This window comes from Bufo bufo, chromosome 2, assembly GCF_905171765.1.
Source record: "Bufo bufo chromosome 2, aBufBuf1.1, whole genome shotgun sequence".
Classification (NCBI taxonomy): domain Eukaryota; kingdom Metazoa; phylum Chordata; class Amphibia; order Anura; family Bufonidae; genus Bufo; species Bufo bufo.
Window position 1 is genome coordinate 197,609,452 of NC_053390.1, and position 19,385 is coordinate 197,628,836.

General features: G+C 42.8%; 1 protein-coding gene across 1 annotated transcript in view; it reads right to left on the reverse strand.

Moving 5' to 3' along the window:
- Positions 1–3,670: 3,670 nt before the first annotated feature.
- The window catches only part of CCDC60 (coiled-coil domain containing 60), a 230,793-nt gene continuing 215,078 nt past the window's right edge, over positions 3,671–19,385 (reverse strand). The window contains exons 9-11 of the mRNA XM_040416015.1: positions 9,963–10,047; positions 4,947–5,032; positions 3,671–3,804 (exon numbers count right to left, since the gene is read on the reverse strand). Of these exons, the coding sequence (XP_040271949.1) occupies positions 4,993–5,032; positions 9,963–10,047 (125 nt within the window). The 3' untranslated portion in view covers positions 3,671–3,804; positions 4,947–4,992. The remainder of the gene's footprint in view (positions 3,805–4,946; positions 5,033–9,962; positions 10,048–19,385) is intronic.

Below are 19,385 nucleotides of genomic sequence, written 5' to 3' on the forward strand. Positions count from 1 at the left end.
TCCTAGAGTGTCAGCTAAAGACTTACAAAAGTCTCTGGCATATGCTAACATCCCTGTTAGCGAATCTACGATACGTAAAACACTAAACAAGAATGGATTTAATGGGAGGATACCACAGAGGAAGCCACTGCTGTCCAAAAAAGACATTGCTGCACGTTTACAGTTTGCACAAGAGCACCTGGATGTTCCACAGCAGTACTGGCAGAATATTCCGTGGACAGATGAAACAAAAGTTGAGTTGTTTGGAAGAAACACACAACACTATGTGTGGAGAAAAAGAGGCACAGCACACCAACATCAAAACCTCATCCCAACTGTGAAGTATGGTGGTGGGGACATCATGGTTTGGGCTGCTTTGCTGCGTCAGGGCCTGGACGGATTGCTATCATCGAAGGAAAAATGAATTCCCAAGTTTATGAAGACATTTTGCAGGAGTCCTGATCTCAACCCGATTGAGATGCTGTGGCATGACCTCAAGAAAGCGATTCACACCAGACATCCCAAGAATATTGCTAAACTGAGACAGTTCTGTAAAGAGGAATGGTCAAGAATTACTCCTGACCGTTGTGCACGTATGATCTGCAACTACAGGAAACGTTTGGTTGAAGTTATTGCTGCCAAAGGAGGTTCAACCAGTTATTAAATCCAAGGGTTCACATACTTTTTCCACCTGCACTGTGAATTTTTACATGGTGTGTTCGATAAAAACATGGAAACATTTAATTCTTTGTGTGTTATTAGTTTAAGCAGACTGTGATTGTCTATTGCTGTGACTTAGATGAAGATCAGCTCACATTTTAAGACCAATTTGTGCAGAAATCCATATAATTCCAAAGGGTTCACATACTTTTTCTTGCAACTGTACATGTGCCCTTACTATTACTAGCCCAGTCCCTGACTATGTACATGTGCCCAAACTATCTACAAGATTAGGCAGAAAGAGGCCAAGCAAGTTATAAGAACTTCTAAAGCGCAGGCAGAAGAAAAACTAGCTCAGTCTATGAAAAAAGGGGATAAGACATTCTTCAGATATATAAATGAAAAAAGGAAATTAAAACAAGGAATAACTAAATTAAAAACAAAGGACGGAAGGTATGTAGAACAGAATAAAGGGCTAGCCGACTGCCTTAATGAATACTTCTGTTCAGTTTTTACAAAAGAAAAAGAAGGAGAAGGACCTCCACTAGAAAGGATGACTAATAAATCGTTTGATGCATGTGTCTTTACAGAGGAAGATGTTCTAAGTTTGCTGTCTAAAGTGAAGACAAATAAGTCACAGGGGCCTGATGAGATACACCCAAAATTATTAAAAGAGCTTAGTGGTGAGCTGGCAAAATCGTTAACAGATTTATTTAACCAATCATTAGTAACAGGAGTCGTCCCGGAAGATTGGAAATTGGCAAATGTCGTGCCCATTCACAAGAAAGGTAGTAGGGAGGAATCGAGCAACTATAGCCCAGTGAGTCTGACATCAATAGCAGGCAAATTAATGGAAACCCTATTAAAGGATAGGATTGTGGAACATCTAAAATCCCATGGATTGCAAGATGAAAAACAACATGGGTTTACTTCAGGGAGATCATGTCAAACAAATCTTATAGATTTTTTTGACTGGGTGACTAAAATAATAGACGGTGGAGGTGCAGTAGACATCGCATATCTAGATTTTAGTAAGGCTTTTGACACTGTCCCACATAGAAGACTTATCAATAAACTGCAGTCATTGAGCATGGACTCCCATATTGTTGAGTGTATTAGGCAGTGGCTGAGTGACAGACAGCAGAGGGTTGTAGTCAATGGAGAACATTCAAAACAAGGTCATGTTACCAGTGGGGTTCCACAGGGATCTGTACTGGGACCAATTTTGTTTAATATCTTCATAAGTGATATTGCAAAAGGCCTCGATGGTAAGGTTTGTCTTTTTGCTGATGACACAAAGATATGTAACAGGGTTGATGTTCCTGGAGGGAAACGCCAAATGGAAAAGGATTTAGGAAAACTAGAAGAATGGTCAGAACTCTGGCAACTGAAATTTAATGTGGATAAGTGCAAGATAATGCACCTGGGGCGTAAAAACCCAAGGGCAGAATATAGAATATTTGACACAGTCCTGACCTCAGTATCTGAGGAAAGGGATTTAGGAGTAATTATTTCAGAAGACTTAAAGGTGGGAAGACAATGTAATAGGGCAGCACGAAATGCCAGCAGAATGCTTGGATGTATAGGGAGAGGTATAAGCAGTAGAAAGAGTGAAGTGCTTATGCCGCTGTACAGAACACTGGTGAGACCTCACTTAGAGTATTGTGCGCAGTACTGGAGGCCATATCTCCAGAAGGATATAGATACTCTAGAGAGAGTTCAGAGAAGAGCTACTAAACTAGTACATGGATTGCAGGATAAAACTTACCAGGAAAGGTTAAAGGACCTTAATATGTATAGCTTGGAAGAAAGAAGAGACAGAGGGGATATGATAGAAACTTTTAAATACATAAAGGGAATCAACTCTGTAAAGGAGGAGAGCATTATTAAAAGAAGAAAAACTACCACAAGAGGACACAGTTTTAAATTAGAGGGGCATAGGTTTAAAAGTAATATAAGGAAGCATTACTTTACTGAGAGAGTAGTGGATGCATGGAATAGCCTTCCCGCAGAAGTGGTAGCTGCAAATACAGTGAAGGAGTTTAAGCATGCATGGGATAGGCATAAGGCCATCCTTCATATAAGATAGGGCCAAGGGCTATTCATAGTATTCAGTATATTGGGCAGACTAGATGGGCCAAATGGTTCTTATCTGCCGACACATCCTATGTTTCTATGTTTCTATCACTACCCCAGTCCCTGACTATGTACATGTGCCCTTACTATTACTACCCTAGTCCCTGACTATGTACATGTGCCCTTACTATTACTACCCCAGTCCCTGACTATGTACATGTGCCCTAACTATTACTACCCCAGTCCCTGACTATGTACATGTGCCCTAACTATTACTACCCCAGTCCCTGACTATGTACATGTGTCCTAACTATCACTATCCCAGTCCCTGACTATGTACATGTGCCCTAACTATCACTACCACAGTCCCTGACTATGTACATGTGCCCTAACTATCAGTGCTCATCACAATGCCTATCTGACTTGTTATACACAGGCGTCTTCAGCGCTGAGTAAAACGCTAAAAACTGAAGACAGATTCTCCTTAAGAACATTCAGGGGGTAATTTGACAAATTGGTGTAAAGTAGAATTTACATCAAAATGACAGCTACACTTTAAATGGCTGCATTTGCTTACCAAAAAAACAGCTAAAATGAACGCCAGTTTTATTAACCTAAAATAACAATGACTATGAACAAGTCTGAGAAAGGGGAGCATACATGTGCGCTGTTTTTCTTTTTCAATTTACAGGTTTCAGTGTAAGGTGCAAGTAAATGTTTACAGGATCCAGACTTACCAGTTCCTAGTGTCTGTGTAGTCTTTTTCTTCCTTTACATGGTGAAAAGCTTTTCGCATCTTCTCCACATCTTCACGGAAGTTACTAATGGTATTTAAGGACCGATATTTTTGGGTGCTGAATTCTTGACGTCTCCTATCAAACAAATGAACCGTTTTATAGAAAAAGTAAAGTGGTAGTCATTTGTGATTGGCTGTAAGTTTGCACTTGCCTTTCCATTGCCTCCACCTTATCATGTAAGTAGACATCAGCTTCATTGGACACGTCAAAGAATGTTTCTCTCATATCCGAAAACAGATTGCTTTTATTCTTTATGAAGAGGTTTGTAGGAGACAAACGAGGGGCAGGGGAGCTGTGATGGTAAAATATTTCATTCATACAACATGGTATATCCACGTTACCACTCTATGTATTAATCATACTACTATAAACTAGTCTAGACTACACATCATATAGTATTTTGCCCACAGTGGACACATTACAAAAAAACACTTTATTCTCTGACCCATTAGAAACGCAGATGGTGTGAATTCTAGTAAAGGTAATCTTCTTACTGGTGCCAATGTTTAGGAGTTATCCTCTCCCTTCTGGTCCTCAGCTGTGTCATGTGACCTACAGTCTTCACTCTCCAAATGAAACCACGTCTTATGTGTGGACAGGAAGTCAGTTTCTCTATTCATTCCTATAAAAGTCTTGATGTGAGTCTCATAGGAATGAATAGAGAAACTGACTTCCTGTCCACACATAAGACGTGGTGTCAGCTGGAGAGTCTGATTGCTGGTCACATGACACAGTAGAGAAACAGAAGGAAGGGGATAACTCACAAAAACATCCAGCAGCAAGGAGATAATTTTCACTACAATTTAAATAATATACGGTTCCTTTCTAATGGGCCAGAAAATTAAATTATTTGTCAGAGTGCTTTCTTAAACCTGTTATGAGCTTTGTGCTGTGCAAACTTCAAATGACATCCTAATAGACACCTTCAAATCAAAAGACTGATTTATTCTGAAACGATGCACTGATTCAGAGAAAATGGTTTAGAGAAAGCCAGGAATGAGGTTAAGAGTCATCGTGGTGTCTCCCTGCTGATTCCTCTATGCCCATATCTCTATACACAAATAGCAGTCCCAAGCTCACTATTAAACATAGCTGCTTGTAATCAGGTAGTCTATTTGGATTGGTTGGCACCATGAAGTTCCTGACAGTTCCCTTTAATGGACTCTGTTTCTGTATGGGCATAGGGACTGTATTAATGAGAATATTTCTCTACAAAATGTCCTTTGCATTCCACTTGCTACATGGCACCCAAAATTCCCCTGATTCAAACAGTGCACCATACGCAAATTAAGGTGCCTCTTTGCTTGACTGGTCCAGAAGCACCAAGTAGTTGAGGATGCAATTCCTTCCCAGCACTGGAGAACTGTGGTCACAACCATGTGTGTGTTCATTTTCAAGCAGAGACATATATTTGTACAGCATGCCACATCCAACCTTTTAGGTCTCTGTGTGATGCTTTTGTGTGCTCCCTTGATCATCCTTAATCCATCGTCTCTCTAACCTCAGCTGAAGATGTGTCACTGTGAGAAAAAAAGAAAAGGTTTTAAACATACTATTCCATCCTTAACTCATAGTTTAAAGGGAACAGCAAGAGTTTTCATTATTAGACTATTACAGACTACGTCCATGGTGTACAGCCTCATGAATAGCTTTGTACATATGCCCCTGTGGAAATCAGCAATTTTACCCGGAGGACGAATGTGATGCAATAAATCCTTGGTGTACCTCTCCAACTGTCATCTGGGCAGAGTCACAGTGTTGACGAATAAATGCTGTAATCAGTTTTTCTTCAGGGACCCTTTGGACCCGGGATTGAATATTTAAGGTTCAAGTAGCCTGCGGCTAGTAGGTTCCCGTTTCAGGTCTATTTTAAAACATAACGTTTACTTCTTAGTTAAAATATACGGGAAGACAAAAAGGGTGTCTTAAAAATAATGTGTGCTTGTGCTCTACGGCAATGGGGTATACAGTTCCTTTGAAATATTACTGCTTATTTTTGCAGTTATTTTTCCCTTTATTTTTCTGTTATCCTATCCTCAAGGGTCAAATACTTCTCTATTTTCATGCTCTGGTTTTTATTTTTTGGTATGACGAAATATCTGCTCTCTATCAACCATATACCAGAGTCTAGGAGTGTGCTTCTCTGATAACTTTAATCTGTCCCTTCTTTCTGGTAATGGAATAGGATAACTCTCCCTTGCCGTTTGTGTCAGCGTGCTTAGTGCCTGCAGCGCACCAAGACACGGACACTGAGTTCAAAACTACACTTGCTTAAAACCTAAGTTGTAGCTCCTCCGACATGTTTCGCCACTGCTGTAGCGTCTTCAGGGGCAATGGAGCTACAGCAGTGGCGAAACATGTCGGGAGAGCTACAACTTAGGTTTAAGCAAGTGTAGTTTGAACTCAGTGTCCGTGTCTTGGTGCGCTGCAGGCACTAAGCACGCTGACACAAACGGCAAGGGAGAGTTACCCTATTCCATTACCAGAAAGAAAGGGACAGATTAAAGGTATCAGAGAAGCACACTCCTAGACTATGGTATATGGTTGAAAGAGAGCAGATATCTCGTCATTCCAATAATAAAAACCAGAGCATGAAAATAGAGAAGTATTTGACCCTTGAGGATAGGATAACAGAAAAATAAAGGGAAAATAACTGCAAAAATAAGCAGTAATATTTCAAAGGAACTGTATACCCCATTGCCGTAGAGCACAAGCACACATTATTTTTAAGACACCCTTTTTGTCTTCCCGTATATTTTAAAACTAAGAAGTAAATGTTATGTTTTAAAATAGACCTGAAACGGGAACCTACTAGCGCAGGCTACTTGAACCTTAAATGCTGTAATCACACCCGCTGTTCTTTACCGGATGGGATCACAAGCAAGGAAGAGATTACAGCTTTGACTAGTCATCACTGCCCAAATGACAACTTGACAGAGGTAGATGGTGGTATTATAACTTCATTTCCTCCCTTCTAGTGAAATGACCGATTTTCACAGGGGCATGTCTACAAACATATTTACAAGTACTGTAACACAATGGGGGTAATTTATTAACTAAAACTTGACAGATTTGTCAATTAATATTAGTTGCTTACTCTCCTTTAATACTCCAATAAAAGACAGTGGAGACTTTATTACTGTCTTTAAAGCAAAAACGGAACACCAAGGACACACTTCATGTCTATGCTTTTGGGTTTAAAGAGGACCTTTCACCTGAAAATGAAAGTTAAACTAAAGATATAGCCTTACTTACATGCCCCCGGTATTGCTTATTCAGTCATTCATTTTTCAATCAGTGCCCCCATTTGTCCGCGCTGCCCCCCGGAATATTTGCCGCCTTGTATGCTAATGAGCCATTCGGCTCAACTGGGCGGGCCTTCAAAAGTTCTCCCGGGCGTGTCATTCTTCTCCCTGGCACGGAGCGCATCCAATCAGCACGCTCCGCTCTTAGCCAGGGAGAAGACGCTCCAGTTCTTGCGAGATGGCGCCGGCTCCGGATGGATGAAATCGCTCCAGTTCTCGCAAATCTCGTGAGAACTGGAGTGTCTTCTCCCTGGCTAAGAGCGGAGCGCGCTGATTGGATGCGCTCCGTGCCAGGGAGAAGAATGACACGCCCGGGAGAACTTTTGAAGGCCCGCCCAGTTGAGCCGAATGGCTCATTAGCATACAAGGCGGCAAATATTCCGGGGGGCAGCGCGGACAAATGGGGGCACTGATTCAAAAATGAATGACTGAATAAGCAATACCGGGGGCATGTAAGTAAGGCTATATCTTTAGTTTAACTTTCATTTTCAGGTGTAAGGTCCTCTTTAACAATAGTGACCCTTACTCATTAAATTGGATGGATCTGTTCAGGTTCTGTCTGAGTCTGAGTTCTGACCTTGTTCTGTTTGCCATTACCTTGTGTCTGTTCCATGGATTAGTATGTACTCTGTTTGCCTGACTTTGTCTGATCCAGTCTGTGTTTGCCTTGGATTCATGTACTCTGCTAGCCTGTTCTCTGCTTGGTTCTATCTGTGTGCTTTGTCTGTGCCTGTTGTGCACTGTGTTTCAGCTGCCAACTACATTAGGATTATTCTAAGAGGGAGTGGCCTGGTGGCTCCCCTGCAGCAAAGACCAGATCCCTGTATAGGGGTTAAAAGGTGAAAACTTGGGGACTTCCAGGATAACACCCTCAGGACTAGCCCTAAGTCAAACCAGTTAGTTGGAACAGTATTTCCACAACCATTGTCTGTAACAGTCATACTGTACGCAAACAACTTTCAGTTTCAACAATTGGCTCCAGGTCAGTCAGGTGCAGACATAGAAAATGCGTTTATATGCAGATAACACAATATGTTACCACACAGACTGCTATGCAAGCAACACAGTAGCAAGTGTTTGCTCTTAATAGCTAATTACTGTGATCTTGAATTGTTTAAAGGGGTTATCCGAGACTAAAAAATGCCCCCCATATGCCAGGGCCCCTCACACTGAATCTACTTACCTGGCTTCCAGCTCCTTGCGCCGCCCCTGGTACCCCGCACCGCTGCTGCTTCTCCCCGTGCGTGGATGAAAACATCGGTGTCGGGGGGGGGGCAGCTAATGGCAGGTGGGGACGGGGACGTGCCTCCCTAACATCGCGGGTGACACTAGGGAGGCTTGTCACCACCTGCCATTGGCTGCTCCCCCCCTACACCGGTTGTTTTCATCCACACATGGGAAGAAGCAGCAGCGGCGGCGCGGGGACCAGGAGCGGCACCAGGAGCGGCGCAAGGAGCTGGGAGCCAGGTAAGTAGAATCAGTGTGAGGGGCTGGCCCGGGCATATGGGGGGAATTTTTTAGTCTCAGATAACCCCTTTAACTATTGGCTATTCACGACTATATGTGTGTGTGTTCGGTTGTATGATTTTTTGCCATGAGTAATGGTCTGTTAAAGGGGTTGGCCCATCTAATGCATTGGATATGCCTACAATGATAGTTGCAGGTCCCAGAATGGAGCCCTGAAAGTGAAGGAGAGCGCACCAGGCATGTGAGGCTGCCCTTTATTCACTTCTATGGGACTGCAGAAAATAGCAGAGCGTTGGCTAGGCTATTTCCGTCAGCCCCATAGAAATAAATGGAGTGGTGGCTACACTTGCGCAGTGCGCTTCCCATTCATTTCTATGGGGATTCCGAAAATAGCCGAGCGTGCTGCTCAGGTATTTTCGGCAGTCCCACAGAAATGAATGGAGGGCAGCGGTGCATGCGCGGTCCACTCTCCTTCTCTTTGTGGGCTTCATTCTAGAGATAGGTGTGGGTCACAGAGGTGGGATCGCACCTATCAGACATTTGGAGCATATCCTAGCAATATGCCCCAATGTACGAGATGGGCCAGCCCCTTTATAGCCGAAAGGTGAACTCGTAAAGTGTGTCCTTGGTGTTTTTTTTTTTGGGCTTTTAAAGACGCATTATAAAGTCTACCCAGTCTTTTATTGGATGCTGGACTTCTCTTGTTACTGCTTTATGGTCACAGTTGTGTTTCCACACATTTTCCATGCATAGCAGGTGAGTTGGACAAATATCAATAATGTAGCTATATTTTCTTTAATACCATAAAACATGAAATCTCTTAAAACAAGAAAAAAGGTTCAGAAGATGAAATTTCACACTGCTATCCACTGATTGAAAACGTCACTATAATAATTTAGTTATTCATGGAATAGTGTCTGTTCACCTTCTACCATCTTTTTACATATTATATACAGAAAGCAACTACAGAAAAAGTTGAGTACCTTTGTAAGTACATTGCATTAATTATCGTGTATGAAGTTACTACCTGTAGTATACTGTAGAGCTACATTTGTAATTACAGATGTAGCAATCTTTATCTTGTATGAATGTCGCACTACATATTGTTCTAGTAGTAAGCGTATTAGAATGATGTGCTATATTAATAGCACCACACCATGTGACAGGATTATGACTGCTACATCTGTATTTAAGTTTTAGACCTGGAATATTTTGCATTGCTGGCTGTAAAAAGCCTGCTCTTTTGATCTGCATTTGATAATGTTCCAAGGAGTTCTGCTAAACTATTGTCTAACAAGGAGAATTGTGAATGCAGCTCTGGACTATAAGGGTATGCTCATATACCATAGATTTGTCCCATTCATCTCAATGAGGCTTGCAGAAATCTTTGTATCCGCGGAAGAAACAAGAAGCCCAGTCTGATGTTTGAACATTGCTGCCGCCAGTGGTTTCCATGACCATCATTGCGAGCCATTTCCTGTTGCCCATACTAGTGAGCCACAATAGGGACTTGGGTACTGTCGGAACAGCAGCAGCAGGGGATAAGTGAGAGGAGCACAAGATGGTTTAATTTAACTATTTGTTGGTCATGGAAACACTTTTTTTTTGTACTGGAGTAGCCTTTTGAGGAAACTGCAATAGTTTTTTTCAAAACAAATCTGCATTTTACTTTATGTACCTTTTTAAATTGTTTTTCCATTCATTTTCTTCATCTAACTCATTAGTCACACTTTCTGCAATCATCTGCAGTAAAGTCTGCATATCTGAAAAGTAATATTTCACAGGAAAATAAGCGTCCATGTTAAATAGATTACAGCATAAAAAATAAAAGACTTTATGTAACAATAAAACAAAATATATGTCTGGTATTTCACTTATGAAAATGATAAATTATCAGTTCCTATTTATCACAATGAATAAGTCAGCCCATTATGCCGGCGGCCTGTGTCTGCCACTACCTAGCTTTTCCTGGTGGGTTGCTCTCCTCACTCTATTGCTATCAGTGGAGCTACATGTGCAATTCTCTGTTGCAGGCCACGGCCTGTGGTTGCCAGCTAGGCATCTCCAGTCTGCTTATAGGGCGTGTGCTCCCTGGCTCTTTAAGGGCTACAGCATGCGCACCCTGATCTTCTACGACCAATAACTGGCAACCCTGGGGTACCTAAGGCACCTTTGTCTATGGGAGGGTGCCTGAGAAAATAGTGTATCTAGCTCTACGGGCACACGGCAGGGCGCAGAAGGAAAGGAATGCCATATGGTTTTTGGAAGGCAGATTTTGCTGGACTGTTTTTTTTTGACACCATGTCCCATTTGAAGCCCCACTGATGCAACCCTAGAGTAGAAACTCCACAAAAGTGACCCCATCTAAGAAACTACACCCCTCAAGGTATTCAAAACTGATTTTACAAACGTCGTTAACCCTTTAGGTGTTTCACAAGAGTTATTTTAATCCATTTTTTCCAGTAACAAAGCAAGGGTTAACAGCCAAACAAAACTCAATATTTATGGCCCTGATTCTGTAGTTTACAGAAACACCCGATATGTGGTCGTAAACAGCTGTACGGGCACATGGCAGGGCGCAGAAGGAAAGGAATGCCATACGGTTTTTGGAAGGCAGATTTTGCTGGACAGTTTTTTTACACCATGTCCCATTTGAAGCCCTCGATAGAGTAGAAATTCCAAAAAAGTGGCCCCATTTTAGAAACTACGGGATAGGGTGGCAGTATTGTTGGTACTAGTTTAGGGCACATATGATTTTTGGTTGCTCTATATTACACTTTTTGTGAGGCAAGGTAACAAGAAATAGCTGTTTTGGCACTGTTTTTATTTTTTGTTATTTACAACATTCATCTGGCAGGTTAGATCATGTGATATTTTTATAGACCAGGTTGTCACGGATGCGGCGATACCTAATATGTATACTTTTTTTTTATTTAGGTACGTTTTACACAATGATTTCTTTTCTGAAGCAAAAAAAATCATGTTTTAGTGTTTCCATAGTCTGAGATCCATAATTTTTCAGTTTTTTGGGCGATTACCTTGGGTAGGGTATGATTTTTGCGGGATGAGATGACAGTTTTATTGGCACTATTTTGGGGTGCGTGTGACTTTTTGATCGCTTGCTATTACACTTTTTGTGATGTAAGGTGACAAAAATGGTTTATTTAGCAGTTTTTATTTTAAAAATTTTATGGTGTTCATCTGAGGGGTTAGGTCATGTGATATTTTTATAGAGCCGGTCGATACGGACGCGGCGATACCTAATATGTATACTTTTTTTTAATTTATGTAAGTTTTACACAATAATATCATTTTTGAAACAAAATAAAAATCGGTATCGGTACTTCATGGGTCCTTGAGGACTCGGGAACCATGCCGTACCGGTACGTCATGGGTCCCTAAGGGGTTAAAAAAGTTAACTTTGGAAATTTTCTTAAAAATTTAAAAAATTGCTTCTATAATTCTAAACCTTCTAGCGTCCTAAAAAATAAAATTGCATTACACAAAAAGTATATATATGGGGAATGTTAATTAATTAATATTTTATGAGGCATCACTATCTGTCTTAAAAGCAGAGAGATTCAAATTTAGAAAACTTTTGGATTTTTTATATATAAAGGTATAACATAATGACTCAAATTTACCATTAACATGAAGTACAATGTGTCACCAGAAAACAGTCTGAGAATGGCTTGGATAAGTAAGAGCGTTCCAAAGTTATTACCATATAAAATGACACGTCAGATTTGCAAAATTAGGCCTGGTCAGGAAGTGCTTAAGTTTTATTTAACTTCTATTATTTAAATGATTCTGCTGGGATTTGAACTCACAGCCTTCTACATTAAAATCAAGAACCTTAACCACTGAGCTATAGAGCTTTATGTTAACCTGCTGTAACTATATTATGGCTAAAAACCTCAGTAGTAGTTTCCCACATATTATGCATTCATATATATCAGAGGTATGATTATATATATATTTCTTTTTTAATAAAGGGAACACAAAAATAACACATCCTAGATCTGAATTAATTAAATATTCTTCTGAAATACTTTGTTCTTTACATAGTTGAATGTGCTGACAACAAAATCACACAAAAATTAATAAATGGAAATCAAATTTTTCAACCCATGGAGGTCTGGATTTGGAGTCACACTCAAAATTAAAGTGGAAAAACACACTACAGGCTGATCCAACTTTGATGTAATGTGTGTGTGGCCTTCACGTGCCTGTATGACCTCCCTACAATGCCTGTGCATGCTCCTGATCAGGTGGTGGACGGTCTCCTGAGGGATCTCCTCCCAGACCTGGACTAAAGCATCTGCCAACTCCTGTACAGTCTGTAGTACAACGTGACGTTGGTGGATAGAGCAAGACATGATGTCCCAGATGTGCTCAATTGGATTCAGGTCTGGGGAACGGGCGGGCCAGTCCATAGCATCAATGCCTTCGTCTTGCAGGAACTGCTGACACACTCCAGCCACATGAGGTCTAGCATTGTCTTGCATTAGGAGGAACCCAGGGCCAACCGCACCAGCATATGGTCTCACAAGGGGTCTGAGGATCTCATATCGGTACCAAATGGCAGTCAGGCTACCTCTGGCGAGCACATGGAGGGCTGTGCGGCCCTCCAAAGAAATGCCACCCCACACCATTACTGACCCAATGCTAAACCGGTCATGCTGGAGGATGTTGCAGGCAGCAGAACGTTCTCCGCGGCGTCTCCAGACTCTGTCACGTCTGTCACATGTGCTCAGTGTGAACCTGCTTTCATCTATGAAGAGCACAGGGCGCCAGTGGCGAATTTGCCAATCTTGGTGTTCTCTGGCAAATGCCAAACGTCCTGCACGGTGTTGGGCTGTAAGCACAACCCCCACCTGTGGACGTCGGGCCCTCATATCACCCTCATGGAGTCTGTTTCTGACCGTTTGAGCAGACACATGCACATTTGTGGCCTGTTGGAGGTCATTTTGCAGGGCTCTGGCAGTGCTCCTCCTGTTCCTCCTTGCACAAAGGCGGAGGTAGCGGTCCTGCTGCTGGGTTGTTGCCTTCCTACGGCCTCCTCCACGTCTCCTGATGTACTGGCCTGTCTCCTGGTAGCGCCTCCATGCTCTGGACACTACGCTGACAGACACAGCAAACCTTCTTGCCACAGCTCGCATTGATGTGCCATCCTGGATAAGCTGCACTACCTGAGCCACTTGTGTGGGTTGCAGACTCCGTCTCATGCTACCACTAGAGTGAAAACACTGCCAGCATTCAAAAGTGACCAAAACATCAGCCAGGAAGCATAGGAACTGAGAAGTGGTCTGTGGTTACCACCTGCAGAACCACTCCTTTATTGGGGGTGTCTTGCTAATTGCCTATAATTTCCACCTGTTGTCTATCCCATTTGCACAACAGCATGTGAAATTGATTGTCACTCAGTGTTGCTTCCTAAGTGGACAGTTTGATTTCACAGAAGTGTGATTGACTTGGAGTTGCATTGTGTTGTTTAAGTGTTCCCTTTATTTTTTTGAGCAGTGTATATACACTCACCTAAAGAATTATTAGGAACACCTGTTCTATTTCTCATTAATGTAATTATCTAGTCAACCAATCACATGGCCGTTGCTTCAATGCATGTAGGGGTGTGGTCCTGGTCAAGACAATCTCCTGAACTCCAAACTGAATGTCAGAATGGGAAAGAAAGGTGATTTAAGCAGTTTTGAGCGTGGCATGGTTGTTGGTGCCAGACTGGCCGGTCTGAGTATTTCACAATCTGCTCAGTTACTGGGATTTTCACGCACAACCATTTCTAGGGTTTACAAAGAATGGTGTGAAAAGGGAAAAACATCCAGTATGCGGCAGTCCTGTGGGCAAAAATGCCTTGTGGATGCAAGAGGTCAGAGGAGAATGGGCCGACTGATTCAAGCTGATAGAAGAGCAACGTTGACTGAAATAACCACTCGTTACAACCGAGGTATGCAGCAAAGCATTTGTGAAGCCACAACACGCACAACCTTGAGGCGGATGGGCTACAACAGCAGAAGACCCCACTGGGTACCACTCATCTACACTACAAATAGGAAAAAGAGGCTACAATTTGCACGAGCTCACCAAAATTGGACTGTTGAAGACTGGAAAAATGTTGCCTGGTCTGATGAGTCTCGATTTCTGTTGAGACATGCAAATGGTAGAGTCCGAATTTGGCGTAAACAGAATGAGAACATGTATCCATCCTCAGATGGCTACTTCCAGCAGGATAATGCACCATGTCACAAAGCTCGAATCATTTCAAATTGGTTTCTTGAACATGACAATGAGTTCACTGTACTAAAATGGCCCCCACAGTCACCAGATCTCAACCCAATAGAGCATCTTTGGGATGTGGTGGAACGGGAGCTTCGTGCCCTGGATGTGCATCCCTCAAATCTCCATCAACTGCAAGATGCTATCCTATCAATATGGGCCAACATTTCTAAAGAATGCTATCAGCACCTTGTTGAATCAATGCCACGTAGAATTAAGGCAGTTCTGAAGGCAAAAGGGGGTCCAACACAGTATTAGTAAGGTGTTCCTAATAATTCTTTAGGTGAGTGTATATATATATATAATACTTCTGCTGTATAGGAATAGCTAATACATGAGAAACTACTATGAGGTTTTTCTGTCACATCTTAGCATTGAGCTCAATAGCTCAGTGGTTAAAGTTCTTGCCTTTAATGTAGAAGGTTCAAATCCCAGCAGGAACATTTTAGAAAGAGAGGTTAATTAGACTTAAATACACAGGGTGTCCCCAAGCACACTGACAATGCTTGGGGATACCCCCTTCATGGTCATAGTACTCCTAAGCAAAAGAGGTAAATTTGAAGAAGAAAAAACAAAACCTATCCAGGAAGGAATGGGAGCTAGAGTAATTGATGAAAATACACTTATGACACAAGCTTTTATTTAAGAGTCACTATACTTTCACCCAATTTCTCTAAATTTAATAGAGAATTTCTAAATCACTTCATTTTTTAAAAATCTGCCTGCATCCACCTGAAAAAAGCTGTAAAGTAATGGCCACTAGGGGTCTCACTTCAACCTAATTTGCAGTTCACTGCCTATTGTCATGCAAAATCCATCCTTAGTAACACAGAAGACGGCTCAAAGGAAATGGGGGCGTGTCAGAGTTGAGATTCTGAGTCTGATAAAAGAATGGCTTCTACACTGCTTCTGAAGATAATAGGAGCCTCCTCCATTTATGTAGACAATAATAGGAAATGTTCTATTTTTTTGCAGAACGGCCATGCAGACATGCAATGCACACAAAATAATTTCATTTTTTTTTTTTGCGGCCCTATTGAAGTGAATGGTTCCGCATACGGGTCGCAAAAAGAATGGAACGAACAAGGGAAAAGAAAACTGTTAGTGTGCATGAGCCCTAATGCTGATCACAAGGGGATTCCAGAAGCGGGACATCTGATCAACTGTCCAAGAACACCTTTAATAACCAGGCACAGTCAAGCACATCTTAGTGCATGAAGGTTTAAAGGTTACTACTTTTTTTTTAGGTTATTTTGATCTGCATTGAAATACACTGCTCAAAAAAATAAAGGGAACACTTAGACAACACAATGTAGCTCCAAGTCAATCACACTTCTGTGAAATCAAACTGTGCACTTAGGAAGCAACACTGAGTGACAATCAATTTCACATGCTGTTGTGCAAATGGGATAGACAACAGGTGGAAATTATAGGCAATTAGCAAGACACCCCCAATAAAGGAGTGGTTCTGCAGGTGGTGAACACAGACCACTTCTCAGTTCCTATGCTTCCTGGCTGATGTTTTGGTCACTTTTGAATGCTGGCGGTGCTTTCACTCTAGTGGTAGCATGAGACGGAGTCTACAACCCACACAAGTGGCTCAGGTAGTGCAGCTTATCCAGGATGGCACATTAATGTGCTGTGGCAAGAAGGTTTGCTGTGTCTGTCAGCGTAGTGTCCAGAGCATGGAGGTGCTACCAGGAGACAGGCCAGTACACCAAGAGACGTGGAGGAGGCCGTAGGAGGGCAACAACCCAGCAGCAGGACCCCTACCTCCGCCTTTGTGCAAGGAGGAACAGGAGGAGCACTGCCAGAGCCCTGCAAAATGACCTCCAGCAGGCCACAAATGTGCATGTGTCTGCTCAAACGGTCAGAAACAGACTCCATGAGGGTGATATGAGGGCCCGACGTCCACAGGTGGGGGTTGTGCTTACAGCCCAACACCGTGCAGGTTGTTTGGCATTTGCCAGAGAACACCAAGATTGGCAAATTCGCCACTGGCGCCCTGTGCTCTTCACAGATGAAAGCAGGTTCACACTGAGCAATGTGACAGACGTGACAGAGTCTGGAGACGCCGTGGAGAACGTTCTGCTGCCTGCAGCATCCTCCAGCATGACCGGTTTGGCATTGGTTCAGTAATGGTGTGGGCTGGCATTTCTTTGGAGGGCCGCACAGCCCTCCATGTGCTCGCCAGAGGTAGCCTGACTGCCATTAGGTCCCGAGATGAGATCCTCAGACCCCTTGTGAGACCATATGCTGGTGCGGTTGGCCCTGGGTTCCTCCTAATGCAAGACAATGCTAGACCTCATGTGGCTGGAGTGTGTCAGCAGTTCCTGCAAGACGAAGGCATTGATGCTATGGACTGGCCCGCCCGTTTCCCAGACCTGAATCCAATTGAGCACATCTGGGACATCATGTCTCGCTCTATCCACCAACGTCACGTTGCACCACAGACTGTCCAGGAGTTGGCAGATTCTTTAGTCCAGGTCTGGGAGGAGATCCCTCAGGAGACCGTCCGCCAACTCATCAGGAGCATGCACAGGCGTTGTAGGGAGGTCATACAGGCAAAGGGAGGCCACACACACTACTGAGCCTCATTTTGACTTGTTTTAAGGACATTACATCAAAGTTGGATCAGCCTGTAGTGTGTTTTTCCACTTTAATTTTGAGTGTGACTCCAAATTCAGACCTCCATGGGTTGAAAAATTTGATTTCCATTTTTTTATTTTTGTGTGATTTTGTTGTCAGCACATTCAACTATGTAAAGAACAGAGTATTTTAGAAGAATATTTAATTAATTCAGATCTAGGATGTGTTATTTTTGTGTTCCCTTTATTTTTTTGAGCAGCGTACATTGTCAGGACTGCTGTGCGCACAGGAGTCCTCTGCATTATGTTAGCACAGCAGTCCTGACTGTGTATTTCGGTACAGCTTTGAGCGCTGACAGTGGAGAACTGGGAGCAGTAGGAAAAATAAAACTAGTGGCTTCCTTATCTGCAGTTCTACTCATGTATTACTGTAGGTAATAGTCCAAAATCAGGGTGGCAGATTCCCTTTAAAGACACTGTGGTGTCTGTATAAAGGTAAAGGGCTTCTAGAATTGCAGCTGAACTGCTTCCGTGCTAATGTTTCTCTAGTCTATGGACTGATTCAGACGATAGTCATCTCCATTTGGGTGCTATGGAGGGCACACGGCCCACTAAAGATAGGCTACTTTCACACTTCCTGGTGTGAAACTCTGGCATGGCTGTTGCGGCAGACAAGCAGAGAACGGGCTGAAGACAACGCAGCATGCAGTGGTTTGTGTCTGGCCGGTTCTCCGCTTGTCTGCTAGAATGCGTACTGTACGCCTCCCCACCAGACTCCATTATACTTAATGGGGCCTGCGGACATTACGTCTGCATCCGGCAGCGCAGAATTCAAACCAGAGGTGTGAAAGTAGCCTAAAGGCTGCAATACGCAGTGTTGGTCCGTGCAGAGAAATGTGCAGCATGCACCTTTCTTGTCCATTTTCCATTCAAGACTCACTTGAATAAATGAGTCTCGAAATAAAATGGATGCACCTGGACACCAATAGAACATCCAAACACAGACGTAGCCATTATCTTGACTCCAGACGTGCCAGGTCACTTTAACGTGATTTATCCTATCGCTATAATGTGATTGTGCTGCATTAACGCATTAGGCCAGTGAAGATGACGTTGGCTAGATCTGTACGCCTGTGTCATGCAAGCAGAAACTGGAATGGGCATCTGAATCCGGCAACAGTCTTTTCTGGTCATTGGTGATTGCCTGGGCTGGATATTGTAGACACACCGGATTATAGGATCCTTATCTACACTAGACATATTATACGAGTAGTTTGGTAATGCTAGTTTACCATACACTCCAGCCTTGTTATGGTAGATATAACATTGCCTAAGGGAAGTCCTTAATAATGAAGGGATATTTCAGAAGGTATTAACATTCACCTTGCATCCATATTGATTCAAGTAGAAAGATTCATTGGTAGTCTCCTAAATTCAAGGACGTTATTTGTCAGCAAGAAGAAGGATATCTGCATAATGTATTCCAGTCAACTTCATGTATCCGCAGACATTTCAGATAATAGTTGTACATAATTCTAGCCCCATTCATGTAATATCACCCAAAACCGTAAGATATGCCAGTATACGTATGTTGCGCTTCCTATATCACACTGGCCCATATTTACTAAGGAGAGTGCACCTAGAGTTTGGCATAAATTGCACGAAAATATGGGGCAGATTTCCACAGTTTAACTCCTAGTGTGCCACTATCAGCTGATTGTGGAATATAAGGCGAAAACAAGGGTGGGATCCCCCTTTAATTGTATCACAGGGATTCCTTGTAACGCAACCCATGCTTATGCTCTTATAACAGTCTGGCCAGTGTATATGAATATACAGTACACGTATTTTGGGGGTCATTTGTTACACAGAAATACCGTACGTCTATATTAGGGAGCATTCACACGACCGTGGTGGTTTTGCGGTCCGCAAATCACGGATCCGTGTGTTCCGTATGTATTTTCAGTTATCTTTCCGTTTCCGTTCCATAAGTCTGTATAAGGGTATTTTCACACTTGCGGCAGGACGGATCCGACAGGCTGTTCACCATGTCGGATCCGTCCTGCGGCTGTTTCGCCGTGCCCCCGGGCCGCCGCTCCGTCCCCATTGACTATAATGGGGATGGGGGCGGAGCTCCGGCGCAGCACGGCGGTGCACGGCTTAAGGCCGCCGGACTAAAATTACTGCATGTCAGGTTTTTTAGTCCGGCGGCCTTAAGCCGT